At 33.0% G+C, this 20,341-nt stretch overlaps 3 protein-coding genes across 3 annotated transcripts in view; all 3 read left to right on the plus strand.

The window, feature by feature from the left end:
* LOC130448378 (pyrimidodiazepine synthase-like) overlaps positions 1–20,341 on the plus strand; it is a 445,274-nt gene that overhangs the window by 396,843 nt on the left and 28,090 nt on the right. The window lies entirely within an intron of this gene.
* Positions 326–11,330, plus strand: LOC130448374 (uncharacterized). The gene is made up of 5 exons (XM_056785734.1): positions 326–467; positions 521–694; positions 766–1,037; positions 4,945–5,187; positions 6,464–11,330. Exons 1-5 carry the CDS (start codon positions 437–439, stop codon positions 6,842–6,844), a joined length of 1,101 nt encoding a protein of 366 aa, XP_056641712.1. The 5' UTR covers positions 326–436; the 3' UTR covers positions 6,845–11,330.
* On the plus strand, positions 13,058–16,787 carry LOC130448372 (BTB/POZ domain-containing protein 17). The gene is made up of 4 exons (XM_056785732.1): positions 13,058–13,343; positions 13,643–13,783; positions 13,840–14,019; positions 15,658–16,787. The coding sequence occupies exons 1-4, from the start codon at positions 13,227–13,229 to the stop codon at positions 16,705–16,707; spliced, it is 1,488 nt and encodes a 495-aa protein (XP_056641710.1). The 5' UTR covers positions 13,058–13,226; the 3' UTR covers positions 16,708–16,787.

A 20,341-nucleotide genomic window follows, 5' to 3' on the forward strand; every position in this document is an offset into this window, starting at 1 on the left:
CTTTTTTCCAATCACACAAAAAAAATTAACTCACGTTTTTTTTTTATTAAGTATATTCATAGTAACATTAACATATTATTGATTTGATTGAAAGTGAAATCATAAATTTGAATGAATATCTCAATTTGAAAACTAGTAAGTGATTCCAGTTTTTTTTGAAACTTTTACTTCCATTAATGTTTTATACCAATATTAATAGTAATCCTGCCACCTTTTAGAGAATAGTAGAAGCCTTTTAGAAAATATGAAAACATGTCATTCAAATTTGCAGTTTTCTACCAAACAATATGTCATCAAATGACAAATGTCAACGTCAATACAGAACATATTTTTTTAAGGTTTGAATAACGATCAAATGCAATTTTTTCTTATCGTTATCAATATTCAGTGAGGAACAAAGTAATATCCGGTAATATTAAATTATATCTGTGACAGGATGTCTAAGCCTAAAGTTTTAATATTAGGAGGTATATTAACAATAAATATTTTTATTCGATTTGATTCATATCAAATTTTTTAGGTTGTGGTTTTATTGGCCGCAACTTGATCGTCTATTTAGTCAAAAATGATCTCGTTAGTGCAATAAGAATTGTTGATAAAGTACCACCACAAGTTGCCTGGTTAAACGATGTACATGGGGATGCATTCAAAAATGAAATTGTTGAATTTAAGAGTGCTAATTTAATAAATATAGGTAAGTACTATATTCAATATACTATAATAACATTGAAATTAAAAGTTTATACATAATTATATTTCTTTCAGAATCTTGTAAAAGTGCTTTCAGTTCTTCTGACGATACTGTATGGGATCTCATTGTAAACTGTGCAGGTGAAACGAAGTCTGGTCAAACAGATCCTGTTTACAATGAGGGTATTTTGAAATTGAGCTTAAATTGTGCCAAAGAAGCTGCCCTACAAAAAGCCAAACACTATATAGAACTATCTTCTGGTAATATGTATTCATCTGAGAAGACTGTACATAAAGAAGATGGACCGATTGAACCCTGGACTTTCGTAGCTAAATGGAAAAGACAGGTAGGCAATATCTTCATATAGGTAATTTTTAGTAAGACTTTTATGTGGTTATAATGCAATTGTAAATGAGTTTGAATAAGTTTGAAATTTATACTTGAGGTTGATAATTAATCAAATATTAAAAAGAATTTTGCAACATTTCAGTAGTGTAAAAAGAAGGGTAAATATGGAAAAATTGGGATTACCACAAATTCTCTAATAAGAAAAATATTTTATTTCATATTTGTTTCAAAAGCTAAAGTTTTTATTTTTGAAAGTTCTTGCCTGCCATTATATTGGTTCCCCTTTTTATACAATTGTCAGCTCATAACTTCTTATTAACAAAGTATGTGGTGTTGTATATCAAAATAAAAAACATTTATAACGGAATAAAATGACATCATTCCTATCTCTCTAGCTCAATTAGGAGAAAATCAATGGTGATATCAAAATATGCTGGTTTTTTGTTGGCAGATTTTTAGAAACTTTACATAACCATAATTTTTAAATCATTTGAGATATTAGGACAACCTTTATACTAAATTTCATTGAACTCTGAGAGGGTCAGGTTTATGCCCTGTGTTGATTTGATATAAAATTCCCATTGTTTTTGTATCATGATATATACAGGGCCTATATGAGCCTTGAAAACAAAAAAAAAAACGGGATTTGAGTGAACCAACCCGTTGTTTTTGTATCATGATTTATTCAGAGTGTATATGAGCCTTGAAAACCAGGAAAAGGACGGGAATTGAGTGAGCCCACCAGGCATAGCAAATTGGTGTTGGTAGAGCTCAAAAATCTTCTGGCTGATCTCGAAAATTGCATCACACAATTGAAACAACATGTTGAACCCCCCTCGTAACTGCACTCTTCCTAGCTCACATTATCTATGCTTGCCCAACTATTGAGTGTATGTTACAATATGTTCACAGATATTGTTTCCTTACGAGGAATATTCTTATCCATTACTAGTTGCTCTGACTCCCTCCAAAAATCGATTCAGTACAATGGATAGAAAACCACAAAAGCTTCGCTGTCGCCTACAGTGACTGCCCGCTTTCTTGCGCCCTCGTAGATTTTTGGTAATAAAACCCCTACAAGTAACATTTGAAACGGAAAATAGCCATTCTCCAACTAGCAATAACTCCAGTTATTATTGAATTTACAGAGGTCCTTAGAAAACTTTGTTTTTTCATTAGCTACATTTTTGTTCTGGATGATTTTGTTGATAAAATGATAAGTTTTCAAATTGTTCATGAAAAACGATAAAAATATGCGTTTTTTCAATAAAAAATGAGCAGTTTCAATGGTTGATAACTCTAAAAGTACCAACTATAGAAAAAACTGTAGATTAAAAATAATTAGAGTAAGTCCTGGAATACCCTGTATTGTTGCAAGGAATATATAATCAAGTTGAAATAAATATATATTCTGTATGAATCTTATCACAATAGAATGAATCATATTTTTTTTCTATAATCAGAAGATATACAATTAAAAACAGGAAATTAAATGGTAATCTATACAGACCAAATTACATATGTTAGAACAATGTGGTCAAGAACCTTTTTTTCTGTTGCATAATTATATAGTATTTTCATCAATACACTTCAAAATTTTGAATTTTTTGCCAATAATTTCGACGTTATTTTTAAAAAAAACCACCAATCAACTCTTTTGACTCGAGTTGTACACTGTTTTTATAGCAAAACCATTGTCTCTAGAATATTCTCGTAATTTCTTCAATCTAGAAGACTTCAGAAAATTTAATAACTGTGTAATTATGTACGAGGTTTGTCCAGAAAATACGTATAAAAGTTTAATACAAACTTTATTTTTACAACGCCGTTTCCATTGTTCATAACATTGCTGAAAGTCTTCAGATCTGATGCTGTTCAATTGCCGTCTAGTTTTTGCCTTGATGGCTTCCACATTTTTCAAGTGCCGCCCCCGAAGCACCATTTTGCATTTCGAGAACAAGAAGAACTCAAATCGGGTGAATAATTTCTTTATTTCAAGTTTTTGTGTTGGATTTCGTGATTGATTGTTGTTTTTAGGACTGGAAGTTCGCCAGCTATCATTCTGCTGTCTTTAAAAACACAGGCCTGAATTAGTTTGACATTATCATCAGAACTCTATATCGACGGATGTCCTGAGCGAGATTCTCCTTTCACTTCTGCTCGTTCTTCCAAGAAACTTTTTAACCACTTGTTCACAGTTTGGTTCCTTTAGAGAATTGTCTATGTAAACTTATTTCAAACACTCAAAAACCTCAGGGCCATTCTTGCCTTGCTTTGCAAGAAACTTGATGTTGATGCGCTGTTTCTCAATCAAAGAGAGAGAGAGAGAGCTTGCTGAAAGTCTTCAGTTGTGATGCTGTGTTGCCGTGTCGTTTCTACCTTGATGGCTTCCACATCTCCCAAGTGCTGCTCAGGAAGCACCATTTTGCATTTAGAGAACAAGAAGTCACAAGGGGCGAGCTTCGAGCCAAAAACTCACGCACAACGAGCGAAGTGTGAGTGGGAACATTGTCGTGATGAAGGATCTGCCCTATACTCTATCAATATTGAACAGTTGCGCTCGTTGAGCCTCAAATTTATAGAATTAATACCTTGCTATTTGATACGTCATTATAGTTGTTCTATTTTTCATATGATTTGTTATTCATGTAGTTTGAAAATTACTTATTGAATTTAAAAAATATTATACAGGGTGCAATATTCAATACATATCTTGAAATTGATTTTTCCAAAGCCGGTCCAGGAATTTCTAAATTTAGTTAATACCAGTCGAATATTTGATAGTAGTGTACTGCATCATGAAAAAGTTAGAAAAACAAATATGACCAATTGAAATTTATGGACAATTTCACAAAAAATCATTCTGTATATTAATAAAGAAGAGGTGTTGACACTTTTTAGTAGTCACATGATATCCTTGACTCTATATATGATAAAAGTATGTAAAATTCCTCATAACTCACCCTGTATATAAATAATTTAATTATAAACTACAACAAATACTTCCAAAAATTACGCTCATTTCGATATAGTTGAGCGATGTACGAGGATGGTTCCATAAGTATCTGACCCAACAAAAATTTTGGAAAAAAATATATTTGAAATCTTTGACCACCGAGTCATTTTTACAAATATTGGAACAGAAAATAATACGAGAGGGCTAAATTTGGCGAATAGGGTGCATGAGGTAGCAATTCAAACTTTTGGCCATTGCAATAACGGATGTGTGAGCTGATGCATTGTCTTGATGAAACAAAACTTTCTTCGTAGCCAAATGCGGCCGTTTTTGCTTGATTTCTTCTGTCAAATGTTGTCATTAGTTCGCATAATACTCGCCGTTGATATTTTTTCGTTTTTTCAAGTTAGTCAATGGAAATTATCACATGCGCCTCCCAAAAAACCGTCACCATGCCTGCAGATTTTATTGTCTTTGCCTTTGCCATTCCATTGTGAGTGAACGCGGCACTCATCTCAAGCATAGCTTTCTCGTGTCCAAATTTTCAGTTAAGGAATAGTCTCAGCCATAGTAGAATCTAGTTCAGCTTCTATATTGGTTATTGGTTGGGCTTATGCCTTTCAAATAAAATTTTTCACTGAAATCACTGAAAACCTTCACTTTTGATGGGCGCCAAACAAATACTAAACAACGTGGCGTGTTCAAACTTGAAACATATGTGGATGGATTGTGTACTTTCTAATATAACAACTACCGCCATCTCTATGTCATACGAGGTACTTGTGGCTTCGTACATAGTTAGTATAAGTTTCCAAAATGAGGGTGTCTGTAGCTTAGGGATAATAATTTAATAAAAATAACTCGAAATGATATTTAAAAACAAATTGTAATGTAATTAACAGAAATTCGACAAAAATTCTATTTATATTGCTTGAATGATATGAATTAGGTTGAGAAGAAACTGGCCGAAATACCAGACTTAACTTACACCGTCCTCAGACTACCAATAGTATATGGACTTGGCGATAAAAACGGGCTTATGCCGAGAATAATCGCTGCTTCTATATACAAACATGTAGGGGAAACTATGAAATTATTATGGAACGCAGATTTACGAATCAGCACTGTTCACGTAAATGATGTTTGTCGGGCTATTTGGTTTGTGGGAAATAGAGAAGATACAAATGGACAGGTAATATATTACTACCCTAGGTAATCGAGGTTTAATCATTTTTTTCATATTCATCTTTTTAAGCCTAGTTTTTTACCTTTTGTGTTGCTGACTCCTAGTTTACCAAATTTCAATTAATTAAATGATAATGACTTAACACTCTTAATAGGGTTACATCTTCCTATATCCATTTGTTGGGATGGATAAGTCCCCATAATCCTTCTCACTACTTCCTTCCAAAACTTCCTATTTCCTGCCAGTTTCATCTTTCTCTGTGAGGTTTTCACCACTTAGTAATTCTTCAACAATTTCATCGTCTGTCAGCGACTGGAAGCTTGGATCATCGCTGTCCACACGTAGCCACTCATTTCATCCACAATTTGGTGGATTTCGATTTCATCATGGGATGGTTTCAGTAGTTTATTTTACGAATTATACAAGGTGCAGCTTTCAACTCCATTCCATGATGCGGCTAACATATAACTGCAATCTTTAAAATTGTTTTTTTTTTGCACGTAGAAAAAATAGTTTCTTCGTCATTTGTATCACCCAAAAGCAGACGACGAATGAACTGGTTTCGATACAGTTAGAGATATTACATTAGGGGGCAAAAACTTCACCACAAACATATCACTCACCTTATTCAAAGTTTCGGGTTTTGACGGTCAAAAGGTAGAAGAACCTTGCCTGCTATTCCGCTATTTGGCTGAAATGAACAAATCGTTGTTTTGTAATCTGGAGCAGGGGCTTCTTTTTGAGACACCAACGACTTAGATGGCAAAGCTTTCCAATAAAGATCCAACTAAATCGAAACCATATTCTGCAACTTCCAAGATATTTTTGCAAGTTCTCGGAAAAATAATCTGCTCCTGGAGCTTCAGCACTTAATTTTTCACCGTGAATTTCAATTTGAAATACCCCATGTCGTAATTAAAATTTCTTTTATCACCAAACTTCATGTTTAATTCTAATGCTGTTTCACTTAAAATGGTCCTGTTTTGGTAAAAACCAAGTGTAAACAGTACCTTCTACCAATTCACTTTCCGCTTTTTTATAGTCTTACGATTTGAATTGCCCGTTTTCTGTGAAAATTACGTGTGTACTTGATGGTTGACTCTGAATTATTTTTTTATTCCTTTCCATTCACCATTCCTTAGTTCTATCCAACTTTTTAGCGAATTTTCTTATTAGCTTCTATTTTTCTCTCTTTCTTCATTAAGTCTTCATTAATATATTTCAAGTATAAACTATTAAAATCAAAAGATCCAAGTTTTACTAATTTTCTTGTTATTTTTAGATTTACAACGTTGTAGACGAGGCAGATTCGACGCAAGGTTCGATCTCCAATGTACTATCCGATTTATTTAACTTAAAAGTAGATTATTACGGTAATCTGGTATCAGCAGTAGTGGATTTGGTAGGCGCCGCAGACGATGCCAACGACAAACATCTAGCTCCTTGGGCAGAAGCTTGTAGACAAGACGATATACAAAATACGCCTCTATCACCTCATATGGATTCAGAATTATTGCTCCATAAACATTTAAGACTCGACGGTAACAAATTGAAGCAATTGGGCTTCAGTGTTTCACAACAGCAACCCACCGCTGAAAATATTAAAGAGATTATTGATGATTTTGTAAAAATGAAAGTTTTTCCTAGATCTTTGGCTCCTTAAATTCTTTTTTTTTTTTAATTATAATCGATAAGATTGTATCTAAGTAATAAATATTTTTGTATGTATCATGAAACGTGGCCTTAATAATGTTATTCTGGCTGGGTTTCACCAATTCCTGGTTTCCTGGACAATCAACTGATTTTTTTTTGTTTGAATATAGTTTGCTTCTTTTACTTCTCATAAAATCCTGTTGATAATATTTAGCACCAGCTTTTTAATTCTCGATATATTGTCTAGAGTTTCTTTGGACTTATAACTTGCCTCTAACTCCTAGTCAAGTTTTTATGAGCTCATTTGATACTTTCGCTCTATACTTTCCTTTTAGTAAGTGCAAAATATAATTGTAGGTGTTGTTTACAGTGGTTTCTATATTCCGAAATAACTAAACGTTCTTCCACTATTATATCCAAATTTATTCATAAATGTTTTTATTTCTTCTTGGTCACTTGTTATTAAGACAATCCAATTAATGCAAAAGTCTTTTTCGCAGTCAGAACGACACAAAGGATCCTTCTGCATGAATATATTGAATTAATATTGTTATTTCTGGAATTTTTTGGATCTTCCCCTGCTTTATCCTTCCCTATCTTCGTTAAAGTTTTCCTGCCTGTCGTCACTTGTGATTTTTGTCTCTACTTCCAGTCCCATCTCTATTATCAAAAATTTTTCATTCAATAGTCACAATTTTTATATTTTTCAAAAGAATTTTTCCACTTTTATATCCAAATTTATTCATAAAGATTCTTAGCTGTTCTTGTTCGCTTTTTAATATAACAATAAAATTGATACAAAAGTCCTTTTCGCAGTCAGAACGACACAAAGGATCCTTCTGCATGAATATATTGAATTAATATTGTTATTTCTGGAATTTTTTGGATCTTCCCCTGCTTTATCCTTCCCTATCTTCGTTAAAGTTTTCCTGCCTGTCGTCACTCGTGATTTTTGTCTCTTCTTCCAGTCCCATCTCTATTATCAAAAATTTTTCATTCAATAGTCACAATTTTTATATTTTTCAAAAGAATTTTTCCACTTTTATATCCAAATTTACTCATAAAGATTCTTAGCTCTTCTTGTTCGCTTTTTAATATAACAATCCAATTGATACAAAAGTCCTTTTCGCAGTCAGAACGACACAAAGTAATCTTATTTAATAGTATATCTCTAATATCGTTAATCATTATCCTTTCAGGAGTTTTTTGAGTTTTTCATTGATTTTATTGCTATTTAGTACAGTAACATAGACAAACCAGTGCACTACTTGATACTGTCCTATTTATTTTACAATTTTCCTTCAAAATGATCATTATTTTTGACTTTTCTAAATATTTTCCACTTTTATATACAAGTTATATTTGTTCTTCTTGTTCCCTTGCAATTAAGACAATTCATAGTACTTTTTACAGTCTGAAGGACTCACAGTACTCTTCTCAGGCAGTATATTTCGAATATAATTAACATTATCCTTCCAGGATTTTTTTGTAGCTTTTATTTGATATTCTTGTTTTTTAATAATTTTTTATTGTAAACCTAATGGGGTAGACTTATAATCTGACCCCCTTCTCAAAGCACGCTCCTAGCTACTAATAGGACAATTCAATATAATCTTTTATCCTTTTTGCAGTCAAACTATTCTTCTTTATCGATACACATTCTAATATGAGTTAAATCATTATTTTTCCATGACTTTTCCTTATTTTTGTTTTATTTTTTGATTATAGCCTCGTTTTATTTGTTGTTAATAGATCCAGGAAGACAAACTAGTACAGTACTTGGACCTACTCCGTCCCAATATTGCTACTAGAACAATTCAATAAATTTTATCTAAAAATAAAATTTTGTATATGGTATAAACTTTACCATTTTGTGCTTTTCTTAAACGTAAACTGTTGAAGATTTTATTATAAACTGTGATAAAATGCCTTTTCGGTTTTTCCGCTCAGTAAAATTGTAAAATTATTTTTAAAAGTAGATAGAAGTTTAACTGTGCTATTTTTTTTAAAGTTCTTGTTATGAAAATTGCACTGTTTTCAAATTCAGTACTTAATTTTTTAATATTTTTTATGAATCGTGATAATTCTATCTATTTGTGGAAATGAAAAATTTATTAAATGTTTACACATTGTGTAGTTACTTTATATGTGATTCTAATGTTCTATTTACACTTTTTATATTCAACTATTTTCTCTAATATCCACTGTTAAGATTGAGTCTTATCTTATCGTTAAATTTAACTGTAACTTTTTTCGAAACGATGTATGTTCTTTTCTACGATATTCTCATCTCCATATATATCCAATATATGTATGTATGTGTTTTATTCTTATGATAAAACTCTTCATCTTATTAACCTGTTACTGCTTTCTATTAAAGGAAAAACGAAATTGTAACATTTTAGAAGGAGGTAATCTCAAAGGAACATACATCAATACCACCTTCAGAATCAGTATGCTACTGTTTAATAGTTTATTGTACTATTTAGAAAAGTGGAAAAAAACACTTATTTAGATGTTTTTTGGTATCTCATAAGCAATATTGTTAAGACATCTACTAAATTGTACCGGTCACTAATTTTTCACTGAATGTTCTATCTACAATTTACTTCCTACATCCCATCATATCATTTTCCACGTCCAACGATTTTTTTGTTCAATATTTTCTTCACTAGCCTCATTAAAGATTGTGTTTGCTAAGTAGTACTTATCAAAATTTTCCATTTTTAAATAAAGATTCTATCCATTGCACCTTAAATAATTTCATTTTTGTCGCCGATTTCTACATTATCCTTCTTTTTAAAATCTACTTCCATCCTTTGCTAGTCCAACTATATTTTTTGCTCAATGTCTTCTTTATTATTTCATTTTATTATATTTTCACTTTTTCTTATTAACTTTCCATCTGTTGTTTGCCCTGTTGCTTCTGTCACTTTTGAAATCCATTTTTTCTCTTTGTTTTCCTCTTTCAAAAGTTCTATACCTTCACTATCCTTCTTCGAAGATTCTTTACTTCTTTATTCATTTATCCAATTATACCATTTTGGTTAATGGTTTCTCCACTATCCTCTGAATGCTGTTTCCAATTTACCTCTACCAACCAATCAAATTCTGGACGTTGTTTTCTTCGATGTTCTTGTCCAGAGGTTCTTCTCTTTTTTTCTATGGTTTACTTTCATATTTTCCACGTCTAATAATATTTTCTGTCCAATTTTTTCTCTTTCAAAACTTCTTTACTGTTTATCTCGAGTCCCTTTTATCCTTTGTGCATTTAACCATTTGTTTGCTCGAAAATCCCTCCACCATCTCTCTTCAAACATTCTTTTTCCTATTAACTTTAACATTTTCTGTCCCAACCGTTCCATTTTTGCTTAACGATTTCTCCATCATCCTGTAAATGTTATCACCAATCTACTTCTATCCTTTGAACCTCCACTTATTTCATATTTAGTCGTAAATTTCTACATTATCCTTCAATCGCTCGTTCGCCGATTCCTTCACTATCTCTCTTTATGGATTCTTTTTCCTATTTACTTCTCCATTTACTTACCAAACTTTCCCAATTTTGGTAAATTATTTGTCAATCTTCCAAATGTTGTCTCCAACCTACCGCTATCCTCTCCAATCTGCTTCTATTTTTGATGCATGGAAACATTTCCTTTTTGGACTATTTTCATCCAAAGCTTCTATATCCAAGTTACTTAACCATTGGTATCTAAAAATTACATTTTTGCTGGTTTACTTCTTCACTTTCCTCTTCTAAATCTTTCATCTCTCACTTTACTTTTACCCTTTAAACATTCAATCATTTCATTATTGGTCGATCTTCTCTTCGCTACACTGCTCCTCTTTTCGTCATGGATTTTTTTTGTGATACGATGATCCTTGGATTGCCCTTTGCTTGTATATACAAAAATGTCCTCCGATTCCTTATCAAAGATTATTACTGATGATGGTTCAGTTAAAGTTGTGTCGTTCTAGGATTTTCCAATAATATCTAGAATAATCGAGATGGTGTTGGTTCGAAGGACATTATGTACTTAAATTCTATATAGATTATTATAGATTGCTACAAATAAAATGCTAAAGCGCTTTTTTGCTTCAATTGCTATTTTTGAAATATATTTAAGTCGACGTTTCCATAGTTTATAAGTTTCGAATATTTTTGAAATTTTGCTCAATGTTTAATCAAACCCCACAATTTTTTTAACGAAGTTAGTATTATTACGTTAAATATCAAGTATTCTAAATTACTATTATACAAAAAATTGTTCTAAAAATCATACTGAAATTTTCAAAAATTATTTTTTTTGTAATAATTTAAGTGATTAAGTGATAACCAACATTCCAGTTTACTATAATTTGTTAAAGTGTCAATTTCAGGATAAAATTGCTCAATTTTCACCCTTTGCGGTTATCAGTACTGAGCTTTATTTTCGTACTGTTATAAACTAAATATTATATTGTTATTGTATTATATCCGTATTAAATTAAAATTGTTTTTTACTCACCTTGTTCAAATAATAAAAAAAATTGTAATAAAAAAACGTTTAGTTTCAAACTCGTCCACTAACGTGAAGTCGGTCCTGTTCTATTATGTTTATAGAATCTCAAGTTTTACGGATGCGGCAAGCAAATCCGATATTCTGTGCCAATTTCTTGATATTGTTTTTTATAATTTAATTTCAGCATGTTGTGGCCGATTGTATATAATCAATTTCTAGGAGGGCTTTGTTTGTTTACATTCTAGAAACCGAATTATCGAGAAATCCGTTTTGTATAAATAGGAGCTTGTTTTATCAGCTAGTCAGTAAATAATTGGTTGTCATAATGAACGGATCGAACTAAAACATAACTATTCACTAACTGATGTAATTATTTAAATGTACTGTATATTTTTTACTTAGTTAAGGAATAATAGGTAGTAGTGTTCGGGAAAGAAGTGCCTTGGCAGCTGATTCCACAGGTTTCCACTTCTCCAAAGAAAAGAGTTTCGATAAATTGACATTCTGAGCGTCTGCAGGCGTAGTCGATGTTCATAAGTCACGTCTGCCTGTTGAATATGTCTTGCAAATACTGTGCTCCATGTTGAATAGCCCAGAAGAGCATTTGCCGTGATAGTATCGGTAAAACCGTTAAAAACTGTTCAAATAAAAAAGAAAAAGAAAAATTTTCGAAATTGTTTATACCAACTGCCCAACCACGAGAGATTTGTAACCCATACCTATAAATAAGAAATAAATTTAGTACCCATAACTTACACCCCTCTCATATTCGATTAGGATTACTCGGAGACGGACAGAGATGCGATTACGAGATATCAAAAATACGAACATTCGACCTTTCGGATTGAAAGTAATAAATTATTTTCCTCATCCTTAAATTTAGTTCTAGGTTAGGATACACAATCAGCTGATAGGTGATCTACCCGATCTAGGTTCTAGTTATCGACAATTCTTAATATTACAGCAGCAAACATTAAATCCAATCTGTGAACGTGATTGCTTAGTGGAATGCACCCCTTGAAATGCATAAGATCATAGTTGCCGTTTGATGTCGCTGTTTACTGATCGGTCTGACGTTTGTGACTTTCAACATAAACAAAACAAGAAATATCACTAAAACAAAAGGCAGTACACACTTCAAAAAGAATAAGAATATTTTTAGGTTAACGGTAGCAAGCAACGTCAAGTTTATAAATCGGCCTTCAAGTAGACTGATATCTACCTAAGGGTAAGAAATAATAAAGTTCAAAAAACCATAGACAAATGAAACCCCCGTCAGTTAATCGTACTTACCCACCGCTCTACCAGATCGGAATGACCCTGGCAAAATAATTATTTATTTCGTAGAAAAATATAGTTTTATTTTTATTATAAAACAATACCATTACATAATTTGTTTCTCCAAGGATTATAATTATTCATAACTCATGTGATTTTCTATGTTTTCTTCACTTTACCTAATGGTGCAAGTTGGTTAATGATTATTTATAGGTAGTACAGATGGAAACAAAGTGAATCATGTGTGGGTTCTTTCAAATTTTAATTAATTTTATGTTGAACAGCCGTTGAAAAATAATTTTTTTCTTGGTTTTGAAAGGGGTGCAAATAGTTACTTTGACATTATTAGATGGTACAAATCATAGTTTCTAAAAAGTTATATATTATAAAAACAACTACTTGGCACACTCTGTATGCAGAAAATTCAAAACATAGAAGTTGATAACATCAAATTCTTCTTTCTTTTCAAATGTCATATTTTATAGGTTATGTTTTGCTCATTTTTAAAATAAAAATTTATGTATGTATTTAATAGTAAATTATTTAGATGCAGTTTGGCAGTTTTTGAATAGTATTCCATTGATTTAGTTGATATAACTGTAAAAAGAGATGTCTCATTCAAGAGAAGATAGTACAGAACCTTTACCTTCCAAAACTCGAAGGAAAGAATTATACGATGGCGGAGGAAACACTAGTAATTCTGAAATAGAATCGTGCCAAATCATGGTAAGAATTATTGTTTAAACTAAATAGCTAATTATATCTTGACAAAAATAGTAATTTCATTGTTAATTGCGTCTTATTAAGTGCGAAGTATTGTATGTATTTTCTTTTGTAATTATTTAAAAACTGATCAAATGTACGTAAAGTTATACTTATTTGATTCAATACTAAGTTATATTTATGATATATCATTCTAAAAATTTAATACAAATACTACATAGCGATATTATGTATATTTAGTTACATATTTTTAGTCTATTAAATTAGTAATTCAATAAATTAGGGAATTATGTTTCTTTTAGGTGGACAACTCAGAAAATGTTTTAAAAGTTTTAAAAAAGTTATATTTTGAAAAAGAAATGTGTGATGTCTTCCTTGTAGTAGGTAATAAAGAATATGGTGCTCACAAATTAATTTTATGTGCTTCTAGTGATGTATTTCAGGTAATAGAAAAATAAGTTCACAGGTATGCTTTGGGATAATCAATAAGGTATTTTAGGTGATGCTTATGAAACCAGAATGGTCAGAATGGCATGAAAGTAGGGTTCAATTGCAGGAGATGGCAGTATGTGAACCTGTCTTCTCATTATTTCTAGAATATTTTTATACAGGAAAAATTATGATTACCCATACTAACGTTATGCCTATTTTAGCTCTTGCTGATAAATATATAGTCAAAGTAAGTAAATTTTTAATAAGGTACGAGCACCAGAAACTGACAGTACACCTATAGCTGACACTTTCTAGTTTAATTCTTAAAATAAAGGAAAGATGGGTCTGTCGACTTTGCATACATATATTTTTGATTCGTATCAGTGGTTGACAGGTTATAGGTACAATAAAGAATATGCTGTGTGGCAAAGTAGTCAAAAATAAATTCGGGCAAAAGCCAAAGGTATGGAGCAAAAAGCAGATGTCTTTAGCTCTATCTTTTTTACTTATATCAATTATTTAAATTTATAGCAGTTTTCAACATTGAATAATGGGACCATAACGTTGATGATTTCCATTGACATTGGCTTAACTTTTTCAATAAATATGCAATTTTCCTTGTAACTTTTAATTTTTTAAGTATTATACACAAACATCCTCTGCTCTCTGAATAATGCAAATTTCTTTACTCGCAGTCCCTTCATTCTGAATTATTTACATTTGATCAGAAATGACTCAGATCTTATCATTGTTTTAAAATTTGTTTCACCAATAACACATCACTCAAGAAAACGTGTGACTAACTAAAAGAAAATATTTTTTTACCACAAATCGACTTTATTCATCATTAATCTCCTCTAAGATCAATCATTCCAACGCTTTTATAACTTCTCAATGCCGTGCTTGTAGGTTTTGTCTTCTGCCTCAAAATAGGCAAATAGTTTGTTTAGCAGCTAAAGTTAGTTTATAATAAAAATCATAGCAAACAGAACGGAATAGAAAAGTAATCAGTGGATTTAAATAAATTATTTAAATCAAGTTTAAGTGCTTAAATAAATTAGTGAGTAAGAAACAGTGTCTTAAAAAGACGTGAAGTGTCTGTCATTGGTGCTCTTACCTCATATAGTAGCAATACAAGGTGGTTTAATCAACATATATATATATATATATATATATATATATATATATATATATATATATATATATATATATATATATTTTGGGTATAGTAATACAATCATCTACATAAATTGGCTTATGAGTAGTAAGACGTAATACTGAACACACTGTTGACACCACCACTCGTAATTACACTGTCTGACGCGCGTTTCGATCACCAAGTTATCGTCTTCAGGCACTGAAGTTTAACTAAAACCTATCAATTTGACTTGAGGGGTAGCACCACTGTAGAGCCCGGTTTTTTAAGATCATTTTTGGAATTGATTCTTATAGAGCGTTCAAAAACAAAATGGCGTCAATACAGAGTTATAAGGATAAGACATTCATATAATAAGCAGAAGCATTCACTTAGTTTAAACTCAAAAATTGTGGTGGGGTATGTCATGCAGTATTTCTGTAGGAATAAACTAAGGAATACCTAATAACAAGTTGAGTTACTGGAATTTTCATAGTCTACCAGACTAATGGATGAAAGCTTACTGCTTTTTAGCTTTGTAAGGTATACTTATAATTGTTTAAGGAGCCTATAGAAAAAGGAAATTCGAAAATGGTGAAAATTGGAGATACTGCTCAAACAGTGTGTTCAGTATGAATAACATCAACGGTTCAAAACATTCCAATTTAGTAACAAGTAATGGTCGGAATATCAAGAATCAAATCAATTAGTTCATAAATTTTCTTGACTTTTTTTTCTTGTCAATTTCAGAGTCTGACTAGAATATGTCTATCGTACATGTGCAAACACGTTCCTCACGCAGCATTCCACAACCAACTTTTCTCGTGGTTGCAATACTCGACGGCTTGCGGTCATTCGAAAGTATTTGAAACATGTCAAAATTACATCAAATGGAACTTCGAATCAGTAGCAAATACTCCGGATTTCAGTAACTTCGACATGGATATGTTCACTAAGATATTAGAACAAAACGATATCGTCGTTCACAACGAAATGGTGTTGTATAACTGCGTAGTTCGATGGTTGGATCTCCAACGGTTAAAATCGTACCAATCGGATTTTGAAGATATCGAATTTAAAACTATAACCGAAAAAATTATGAAATTTATAAGATTTCCGATGATGTCACCGAGGCAATTGGCGAATTTACTACTTTCCCCTATCATAAAAGAACATAAAGAATTTTTCGTAGATAGAATGGCGTTGGGTATGAAGTACCATTCCGGATACATAGATCGCACTTCAACTGAAGACAATCACTTGTTGATCCCTAGATTATACACTTCAGATAGCTGTAGTGCTCTGTTAACCATCGAAAATTTCAACAGTATCCCCAATTACCATACCAGCACCTTCGTTTTCTCTTCGTACCTTTCAGCTGCCGAACACGAATCCCATAAAATAAACGAATGGTTAGTGGATTTGTACCCCAAAGGGGTATGGTTCAAAAAGTGTTACCTCATAGTTTGGCAAGGGAAAGTGGAAGTACCTGAAGAAATCCTCACCACCGTCCGGTTATCCTTAACCTGCAGGGACATGTCAGTACCGAATATGCGAGTTAAAATATCAGTTTTAATCTACGGTCTTCAAGGAGGAGTCGAACATGTTATGGAAGTGAGGGAAACCGTTCACCATTTTACTGTACAAGATCGTACAGTGAATATCGACAATTTGATACCGTTCCAGGAGTTGAATAGACCAGCTGTTGAAGCTCAGGCTCAGCCGAACGAGACTTTGTATCTCGTAGGGACGAATAGGGATACGTTAAAGTTGAATTTAGTGATAGCGCCGATTATGTAGCGTGTGCTATTGTTTTTAACAAAGTACAAATTTTATTGTTACGGATAAAGTATTTTTATTAATAAAATGTTTAAATGAAACTCGTTTCTTTTCAATTATTGTCTATAGGCGCCATAGGGACACAATTTGCTCACATAGAACAGGTGCCATACAAACCATAATGGCCAGGTGGGTGTGCTCTAGATTAGTGCTGGAGTTAGTAAAAAGCACTAGAGGGTAATCCCTTTTACACTTTTATACTTATTGTTATTGATCTTGAACTTCTGTAGGGTAAGGACGTGCTGATTCCATAGGTTTCCACTTCTCCAAAGGAAGGAGATGAATTGGGCATCTGCAGGCGAATTTGGTGTTCATGAGCCACGTCTGCTTCTCGAGTAGATCTTGCAAAAACTGCTCTAGGTGGGATTACGTTGGACAGCATCTGCCGTGGTAGTACCTATAGGCAAAAAAGAGTCAGTTCTAAGCTGTCCAAGTTTCTGATCAACTCTGGATTGCCTATAAGTCTTCTGTATTGAGTCGAGCATCTTCAGGGTATTTTTGGGAGCCGTGCTCCAAATGTGTGAGCAATATGAATGAATGTAGGCCTTGTAGAGGATTAAAAGCTGCTGCGGGGTACATATCTTGGATGATACTGGCAACTTTAGGTGTTCATACAAAACAGATAGCATTCACTAGCAAGAGGACAAGAAGTTTGTGTAGTTGTACAACAAGCAAAACATTCGTCATGCGTCTAATGTTGTAGTATCGGATTTACACTTATAACAGAAGAAGAAAATATATTTCACCATTGCAGCTTTGTTCTTAGATCTTTATTTTTGTCGTCATCAATGTCTGCAGGCATATTGTGAGTTTTTCCGCCGTGTGGAGATGATGTTGATCTTGAACTTCCGTAGGTTGTACCTAGTGCTCGGGAAAAACGTGCCTTGGTAGCTGATTCCACAGGTTTCCACTTTTCTAAAAGAAGGAGATCCGATAAATTGACGTTCTGGGCATCTGCAGGCGAACTTACGTTTAACAGCTCGGAAGAGCATCTGCGGGTGTAGGATTGGTAAAAAAGAATAAGGTCAGCTACCTTTCTTCTATGCTCCAAGTCGAATTGCTCTCTTCTATATTGAGTCGAGCATTGTCAGAGTAGGTTTGTGAGCTGAGCTCCAAATGTGCGAGTAATACTCCAAAGATGGACAAATCTAGGCCTTGGACAGGACTAAAAGCTGTTAGGGAGTATATAGCTTTCTGATTTTACGTTTGCAGTTTCGTCGAGTAGATCTTTGATCGAAAATGCATCCTTGGAGAACAACAGCGTTGACCTCAAACCTTTCTGTGGTGAGTCCATCGATAGCGATCTAGATGGATCGGTGTTTGTGAAAGCTACTAAACCAGTCGATAATTGAGGAGAACAAACCGTACGATTTTAATTTATTTAAAAGGTTGGCATGTCAAACCCTGTCAAAAGCTTTCGATGTGGTCGGGATTCCCCATATTTCTCAATAGCTTCACTCCATGACATAAGCCAGGAGATCCCCGGTTGATCTATGTTTACGAAAGCAGTTTTGATAATCGCTGATGATATTAATAGACTCAAGATATGCTGGTTAACGACTTTCTACATGACCTTGGCAATGACTGGGACTGAAGCAATCCGGATGTTAGTTGTAGGGAACCGTCTTTTTTTCCTTTTTTCCCCGAAAGGGCTTCCAATTTGCAGGGAAGACACATCTTTTATACGAGTTAGTTCAACTACGCTTTTCTTCAATAGAATTGACGGTATTCCATCGGGGCTAATTACTTAATTGATGTCCAATCCATTGTGAAGTTTTGTCACGTCTCCATATTCAAATTGTATTTCCGGTATCGATGTACCTACTCCAGGCAGGCCGGGTGGTAGTTTTTCCAGCTTGCAAGCCGGTCTCGGCGTAGATGGATAGAGGCACCTGGCATAAAACACGGTCATGGCCATCACGAACGATCCGAAGTGCAACTGGTGCATAGAGTAAAACTGGATACCACGGAATCTGTGAGTGCCCAGCAATGATACGAATACGATTACAGCACTTGGACAAGCCTCGGAGAGGACAAGGAGAGTTAATCGTGATCATTACCTGATGTGAACTGGTAGTCGTGGTAGTGGAAGTCGTCAATGATCAAAAATAGATCGGTCGTGATTACTCCGGAGTGAACATGACCGGTTTAGTCGTGAAACACCCACCAAATGTGAAGTTTATAGCGTAGCAAATATAAATGTAGACTTGGATGCATTCTAAAAAAGTTTTTGTAGCCATTTTGATCTTCCAAAGATAGTTCTCGACATAGATTATTAGTGGCACTAAGAGTATTTCGTTTTTTCAAACGTTGTAATTCATTAATTAAATGTTCGCACACAATTTTTGCACTTTCCTGTTGAGCCATCGTTTCTGGTCGCGACGCCTTTCAGAAACTAATTCGTAGTCGTAGTTTACGACTCCGTGTGAACCCGCCTTTATACTGGCGCCATTCTCAACTAGTTTCAGACAAACTTTCTAGTTGCTTCTATTAACAGACTTAAGACGTTCGCGACGAGCATTCCGAACATCTGCTACATTGACATTAATGTTTTTTTCACGCTATTAAAAAATAATCAGTATTACTTATAAGGTTTTTAGTGTGATGTAGAAATTTTTTCTAATAAAATAATTTTCTTTTTTTAACGTTAATTTTCGTAATGAATTTAAAAACACTTGTATGAATGAACTTTGTACATGAATTATGTCTAGAATTTTCAAAGGAATCCAAAAAATAAATGATATACATTACAGGGAATTCCTCTTTAAATAAACAGTATATTTATGGAATATTAACCAAAAGAAGTTTCTCATATCGTATGAATGCGTAATACTTATTAATCCGAAGGGCTTTCCAGAATCTATGATCGTGTTTACCACTGTTCCAATTTACCTCTCCTTTGCACTGTCATCCTGTTAACGAAAGTTCCAATGTGGAAAGTGTTGACGACTGTCCCATTCCAAACACTCTGGATCTTCCAGGAAATAAGCCCTGTCTTAGGACATCTACTCTTTATCAATGTCCTTTCCAAGGATTTTCCAAAGGTTTCCATTTCGTCATCTCAACGATAGTGGGGATTTTTAACAGGAGAATAGAAAGTTAGGGGATGTTAGCGAAATATTGTAAATTTGGATCAATATCTATACAAGGGTGTAAGGTTTCGGTTGTTTTTCGTTGATAGATGGCGTTAAACGACAGATATTAAAATATTTGTTACAATATTCCCAGGTAATTATACACTTTCACGTCACCTGTTTTTTTGGCTCTAGAAAATCGAAAAATGAATGGATTTTAATGATCTTGGTCTCAAAATGTTCCATTTTACAGCGGATTTATAAAAAGAAATTACTAGAAATAGCTGGAATGAAAATTTCTCATAGTTTTACTGTTTTAAATCGCAAAAAAAACGGTTTTGCAAAATAATCCTTTACAAAAAATTATCTCATTATCAGATAAAGTTCTTATATTTTTTTGTATTCTACATAAATTAATAAACAATTTAAAAAAAAATCCAAAAAAAATTATTTTTTCAGTTTTTATAGCTTAAAATGAAATCGATGAAAAACAATCAATTTTCGTGAATAGTTTCGTACTA

The sequence above is a fragment of the Diorhabda sublineata genome, chromosome 8 (assembly GCF_026230105.1).
Source record: "Diorhabda sublineata isolate icDioSubl1.1 chromosome 8, icDioSubl1.1, whole genome shotgun sequence".
Taxonomy (NCBI): Eukaryota; Metazoa; Arthropoda; class Insecta; order Coleoptera; family Chrysomelidae; genus Diorhabda; species Diorhabda sublineata.

Coding starts and splice junctions, on each gene's coding strand:
- LOC130448374 (XM_056785734.1), top strand. CDS start 437: ATGTCTAAGCCTAAAGTTTTAATATTAGGAG. Junction 468..520: donor TAAAGTTTTAATATTAGGAG/GTATATTAACAA, acceptor CAAATTTTTTAG/GTTGTGGTTTTATTGGCCGC. Junction 1,038..4,944: donor TAGCTAAATGGAAAAGACAG/GTAGGCAATATC, acceptor GATATGAATTAG/GTTGAGAAGAAACTGGCCGA.
- LOC130448372 (XM_056785732.1), top strand. CDS start 13,227: ATGTCTCATTCAAGAGAAGATAGTACAGAACCTTTACCTTCCAAAACT. Junction 13,784..13,839: donor CTTCTAGTGATGTATTTCAG/GTAATAGAAAAA, acceptor AAGGTATTTTAG/GTGATGCTTATGAAACCAGA. Junction 14,020..15,657: donor CTGATAAATATATAGTCAAA/GTAAGTAAATTT, acceptor TGTCAATTTCAG/AGTCTGACTAGAATATGTCT.